This window comes from Mercurialis annua, linkage group LG7, assembly GCF_937616625.2.
Source record: "Mercurialis annua linkage group LG7, ddMerAnnu1.2, whole genome shotgun sequence".
In the NCBI taxonomy this organism is placed as follows: domain Eukaryota; kingdom Viridiplantae; phylum Streptophyta; class Magnoliopsida; order Malpighiales; family Euphorbiaceae; genus Mercurialis; species Mercurialis annua.
This window is the reverse complement of record NC_065576.1, coordinates 41,180,462-41,186,747: the sequence shown is the minus strand read 5'-3', so window position 1 is coordinate 41,186,747 and position 6,286 is coordinate 41,180,462. Positions and strand designations below refer to the sequence as shown.

Sequence of the window (6,286 nt, the reverse complement as noted above, 5' to 3'; positions counted from 1 at the left end):
TTATTCATCCCCAATTGGGTGTTTATTTCCCCTTTGTGGGTGTTTATATACAGTATTTACTTGGGCAAGAGGGGCTTCTCAAATGGCCCCTCTAGCTCCCGTCCTATGTCGTCAAGTGGTGGAACTTCGCTATTATCAGGTAAGATTAAATTGTTTTTATATTATTATTTTTTAATTTAAATGATCAGGTACGCTATGCCGGTGTGTCTTGTTCTGAATCATCCCGACATTTCAATTTTACGTTCTACAAAATTAAGGTAATATTTATATACTCTAGTCGACATCAACGGTAAGTAAATTCATTTTTAAATTTTATTGTTTTATATTGCTACCGTTCGTTTAACAAATTATTCAGGCACTGGTATTATGATTTGTTAAACGAATGTGTAATTGGATGGCTCTATTAGTAGCCGCTAAGTCCACTTTTAGTTTCGTTATTTAAGATGGTCTTTCTTTTTATATATTTATATATTATTATCTTTTAGCAAAAAAAGAAATTATAATAAAAATTTTTATATAATAGTATATGATTATTTTAGTTTATCTAATTGGTTGGGACATATATTCTTTCGATTATCAAATTATATGTACTGGCTGATTAATCAGCTTTTGATTAATATAACTTTTTATTTCAAAAAAGGAAGAAGAAAGGAACACCGAACTGTTTGACTTAATACATAGTGTTGTATGTAAAATTTCAACTTAGTAATCCCTGAAAGATCACCATCTTATATCTATACTAAATTTTCCATATGTAATCATTGAATCGATAAATTCAATTTAGTTTGATTTTGAAGTTAATTCGATTTGATTTAGAATTATAAAACTTTTCTTTTTGATTCCATTTGATCTTAAAAGTTAATCCAATTTTGATACAAACTGAACTAAAACAATCAAACCAAAGTCAGAATTAATAAAAAAAATAAAAATTTCAGTTAGATTTGATTTGAACCTGAATGCAAATATATATAATTTATAACAAACTCTTAATTCTAAAATTAAATTCCACCAATTAATTACAAGCCTCATTAGCAAGAGAGAAACTTTGAGCCAGTTTGGCAGCAGCCTCTTCAGAAACCAAACCTTGAATAAACATACTCTTCACTTCCCAAGCAGAATAACCAAATCCTTTCCTAGAATAAGAGTTCAAAAGCGCCGCAATCGCCTGCTTCAACAGCCCAACAAACACATTCTCATCGTCATTCCTAGCCGTCGATTCAAGCAAAGTCAAACCAGATCTGTACCGTTCAAATATTCTTGAACCGAAAATGTTGGAGACCGTTGATGTCTGCGGCACCATCCTCGGCCATGCCTCGGTCCTGCTACTCCAGTACCTAAACAATTTTAACACCGTTAACCGAGTCAACTCGCTCAACTTGACTCACCCGAGAAAAAGAGAATAAGAGTTGAGAACTTACTGGGCAGTGCATCTTCCTGTGGTTCTTGAGAAGAGAAAAGCAGGCCGTGAAGCTGATGCGTTATTAGCAGCAAAAAGAGTGATAAAGAGAGTGAGAAGAATGAGTTTTTTCTTCATTTTTGTTTGATTAAAAATCTAAGTTTCCATTAATGTATTTCTGTTGGAGTGTGAGATTTAGATTCAGATGAATGGGTAGGGCATAATAGAACAGACAGCGTGTGTGGTGGTGTTCTTTTTTGTTTTTCCAGGTGGAGATGTTTTGTTGTGATCTAACTTCGAGATTTGAAAACTATTCTTTTTTAATCGAGTCCTAAAGACGATATTACCCTCACATTTTTCCGTTGCTTATTGATTCCTTAAAAAATTTAAATCAAATATTAAACTAAGTCAGTAAAACAATTCAAACTGCTGTTTGTACTTTGTAATGCTGAAGTTGTTCGTTTCTTGTGTTTCTAATGTTTACGAAATTAAATAGACAAGTTTATTAATTTATTGGCAAGTAGAAGAAGCTCTGTTTCTACTTGCAAGACTAACAACAGAGACCATATTTACTGTGTCTCTTTTTATTTTTCTAAGTCTTTTTTCCTCTTAATTTACATTTCCTTGAATTAAATTAAGCAATTCTCCTTCCAGACTCAGACCTTGATCGACCAAAAGTAGTCTCCTGCCTGTTAAATTTGATCCTTCTTGCTTCGTCGATAGAAACTCCGAATGCGTTGGCTAGCACATCCTGAGGCATGGCTCGCAGGGCTGAGGTGCGGCCAGCAGCGTCGGATGTCATGGCGTTGTCGTTGGTCTTGAAGGCCACGTATTCGAATCTTTCGCTCTCTGCTCTTTTCACCACCATGAAGTTCTGCGGCACTGTCAACACCTGTCCTTCTTTTACACTGCCGTCGAAGACACTGTTACCGTTTTCGTTAACTATCTGAATCCTGGCTTGGCCCCTGATGGCGTATATAACGCTGTGTGCATTCATGTGCCAGTGTGGCAGTCTAATAGCATTCTGTCAACAGTAACATCGGTGAATTACTGCTTGTTAATTGATTCTGATGCAAGAAATGGAAAATTATTTAACTTACGTTGCGGAGGACAACATGGGAAGCGCTGAGTTGGAGAGAACGGAGAATACGGAGGTTATGGCTGTTGACGGTGCTCAAGCGGCCAACTTCAGGGACGAACACATCGGCACGTGAAGGATCGGCGATGTTTTCCTTCAATCTCATGGTGCAGAATGTCTCCTCGATGCCATTGACAGGTACTGGTCGGCGATCATACTCGCGCTCTTCTAGCTCCTCTCTCTCTTGTTGACTCCTAGAGGGTCTTGTCACCTCAATGTCGCCTTCGACTCTAACGATGTTGCCTCTGTTGTCATTCTCGCTCGGAAGCTTTCTTGCCAATTGCTCATCGATGTTGAATGCCTCCGCTAGGAGACTCGAGTCCAACCCGCAGAACATGTTATTGCAAGATCCTTGTGTTCGCTCCCTAGTGGGGCGTCTAGAAAATTCACTCTGTCCGCGTTCACCCTGGCGTCTAGATCCTCGGAACTCATCTTCTGGATTACCAGCAAGATAGAAGCTCTGCAACAAAACACTTAATTAGTTTAATTAATCAATACTATATAATAGTGTTATATATGTTGCTGTTTGTTACTCTGGGGTTATTGTCGAGCTGGTTGTCGCTGTTGGCGGTGTCATATACACTAACAGCAACAAGACGTTCGTTCCGTCATTATAGCACCAGTGAGAAACACCAGCAGGCAAAGCAATGATGTCGCCGCGACGGACATTGCGAATTTTCTGGTGTTGTTCTTGTGGCCTATCGGTGCTGCCTCTGCTGCCAGCAGACTGTTGAGATTCTTGGAATGTTTCAGCACATCCAGGAAGCATCACTCCAAGCATACCCCTACCTGCATTTGATAAATGAATCAACCAATGGAATCATCACAAGCTAGCAGAATTAAAGAATTTTGCTTTTTTAATTAATTTCTCATAAATCAATGAGTATACCTTGGACAATGTAGACAAGTTGTGGAGCATTGTGGTAAGCTGGCAACAAAAGACCCTTGGGCTCAATGGTATGCCTGTTAACAGCAACACCAGCGCATTGAAACTGTTCGCGGTTGGGATTCCATGACTCGATGGTTCCAGCTTCACACTGAATATGGTTATCAGGTTCAAGAGCATTGATCCTGTTGAGTTGGCACTGATCATTTTGCATCTGAAACGAACGGCTAGCTAGCGATCCATGGAAGAGAGCAAGAAAGCAGAGAGAAAGAGAGACTAGGATCGCAGGCTTAGCCATGGTGCTACTAAAATTGGTGGTGATAAATGTGGAAGTAGAGTCTGGTATTTATAGCAGAGAAAGAAGTGTTCGATATGCATGGATGATCACACCTCATAAATTCAGGTTGGGCATGTGTCTTCCATCTTAAAACATGAAAACAAAAGGGGTTGTGAAATTTTAGTCTTTTGTGACGAGTTGTGGCGCGACGAGCAGGCAACGCAAAACTATTTAGTTTTCTGTGAGGATTTGTGGCATCTGGGTAAGGGTTGCTGCTACGCTGATTAATGCAACAGTATTTGTATTTTTGTTTGTAGATTTTCTTTTGTGTGCTGTCAGTTACTGCAGCATCTGATCAGAATTTAATTATACATTTAGGACAATGTTTATGAAAACTGAAAATCTAAGTGTTTCATTACATATGTTATTTTGAGAATCATAACTGTGTTATAAATTCACTTTGAGTATGTGTGGTGGTGTTCTTTTTCTTTTTGTAGGTATTAAGTTTGGGAGGGTACCGAACTATATGGAAAAGGCAAAATTCGAGTAATTTTTTTTCATAAATGGATACTAAATTTAGTGAGATGTTACAAAAGTAGGACTTTCAGCCACGTGTCTCCCATTGATTGGACAAAAAACAGCCGGGAGTCCTTTTATAACGTTTTGCTAAATTCAATATCTACTTTGCAGTGAAAAATTATTTAGTACCCATTTTAATTTTTTTGCATAATTCAATACCCTCCCTAATTTAATTCTCTTTTTGCAGGTGGAGATGTTTCTTTTATGGGATAATGTCAAAAAAATTCACGAACTTTACATGTTTTTTTATTTTAATCATGCAGTTTAAATTTTATCATTTTCATACATGAACTATCGCTTTTTCTCAAATTCATACACGGTGCTGAGGTGTCACGGCTCCATTGGTGTAATTCGCTGAGGTGGAGGTCATTTTATACCAATGAATGAGTGCCACTTCAGCGCCGTGTATGAATTTGGGAAAAAGTGGTAGTTCGTGCATGAAAATAACAAAATTTAAACTGTGTGATTAAAATGAAAAAATATGTAAAGTTCGTGAATTTTTTTGACATTAATCCTTCTTTTATTTTGAAATGAAGGAGGAGATGTTTTGTTGTGATCTAACTTCGAATTTTGAAAATTCTAGTTTTTTAATTGAGTTCTTAAGATGATATTGCTCTTTAATCTTTTCGTTGCTGATTCCTTTTTGGCTCTAGTTGATTTTGGGGGTAAATTACTCTTTTGTTCACATTGGTAGACTTATTTCTATTTAGATATTTTAAATTTTAAATTTATTTTTTAAAGATTAATTAACTAAATAAATATTTAAATTATTTGTAATTGAATTATTTTTTATAAATTAATAATCATCTATTGTCATTTTTTACGATAGAGATAAAATATTAAGATGTAATGTTTTTATTTAACTATTCTTTATTTGCTAATTAATTATGAACAAAGGATCATTTTACCCCATGATATTGGTACCAAAGATCAAGAACGTTAAAATTATAGAAAAAGTATAAAAATACCCACAAGTACAAGTACTATGTCAAACCTTCAAATATCTCCTTCAGACAAAAATGTCCAATATCACCTTAGAGAGTGAACGAACTCTCCAAATAGTATAAAAAAGCTTATAAAGACCATTTTAAATTTATTTTGTTCTTCAAATTAACACTTAAAACTCATAGATTTCAACTACTTTTCCCATAGTTTAAAAAGTTTAAAAATCATATCAATTGTTTTAAAAACATCAAGAATTTTATTGAATTTTTCCATTAAACATCTTTTACCTTGGCACATCTTCCTTTTCTTTCGCAACGTCCTATCTCTTCCACCGTCGCCACCGACTGCCACCACCACCTATTGCGTCGGGATATGGACCCAGACGAGGATCTTCGCCTGGGTTTATACCCAAACGATGAAGAAATCGTCTAGGTACGCACCCAGACGATGAAATTTTCTCGGCGGTGGATTTTTTCGGTGGTTGAGTTTTCCGGCGGGGTAATTTTGCTGGCGGTTGAGTTTTTTGATGGTGGATTTTGCTCGGTGGTTGAGTTTTCCGGTACTTTATTAATTAGTGTTTAAGTAGGTTTAACTAGTGTTTAAGTAGGTTTAACTAGTGTTTTAATTGAAGTTAGTTAGAGTTAATTATGATTAATTTGTTAAATTATGATTACTTGAAAAAAATTTAAAAATGTTCATAGTTTAATTTGGTTTAATTATTGAAAAAAATACATAAAAGTTCTTAATTTAATTTGAATTAATTAGAGTTTAATTATAATGAATTAGAATTAATCAAGATTAATTAGAGTAAATCCGAGGGCCTTTTTGTACCTTTTCGTAAATTTGACGTTTTTGATATTTCGTGCCAACAGGGTGGGGGATAAAATGAACCTTTGTTCAATAAAATATATTCAAATCTATAAAAGATATATGAATGCTAAATCCCCTTCCATTAAATTTCAAAATAGCAGCATGCTCAAATATGTAATTATTAAATTTGAAAAATATTTTTTTTAATAATTGGGAAGGGGGAAGCGCTTGTGGGAAGAATCGAATCCAGGACCG

At 35.6% G+C, this 6,286-nt stretch overlaps 1 protein-coding gene and 1 pseudogene across 1 annotated transcript; both read right to left on the bottom strand.

The window, feature by feature from the left end:
- Positions 1-914: 914 nt before the first annotated feature.
- On the bottom strand, positions 915-1,690 carry LOC126655982 (uncharacterized). Its single transcript, XM_050350407.2, has 2 exons — positions 1,419-1,690; positions 915-1,334 (listed from the first exon to the last, which is right to left on the bottom strand). The coding sequence occupies exons 1-2, from the start codon at positions 1,532-1,534 to the stop codon at positions 1,013-1,015; spliced, it is 438 nt and encodes a 145-aa protein (XP_050206364.1). The 5' UTR covers positions 1,535-1,690; the 3' UTR covers positions 915-1,012.
- Positions 1,691-1,996: 306 nt separating this feature from the next.
- On the bottom strand, positions 1,997-3,721 carry LOC126655980 (11S globulin seed storage protein Ana o 2.0101-like; annotated as a pseudogene).
- Positions 3,722-6,286: the final 2,565 nt, after the last annotated feature.

Coding starts and splice junctions, on each gene's coding strand:
- LOC126655982 (XM_050350407.2), bottom strand. CDS start 1,534: ATGAAGAAAAAACTCATTCTTCTCACTCTCTTTATCACTCTTTTTGCT. Junction 1,335..1,418: donor ACAGGAAGATGCACTGCCCA/GTAAGTTCTCAA, acceptor AAAATTGTTTAG/GTACTGGAGTAGCAGGACCG.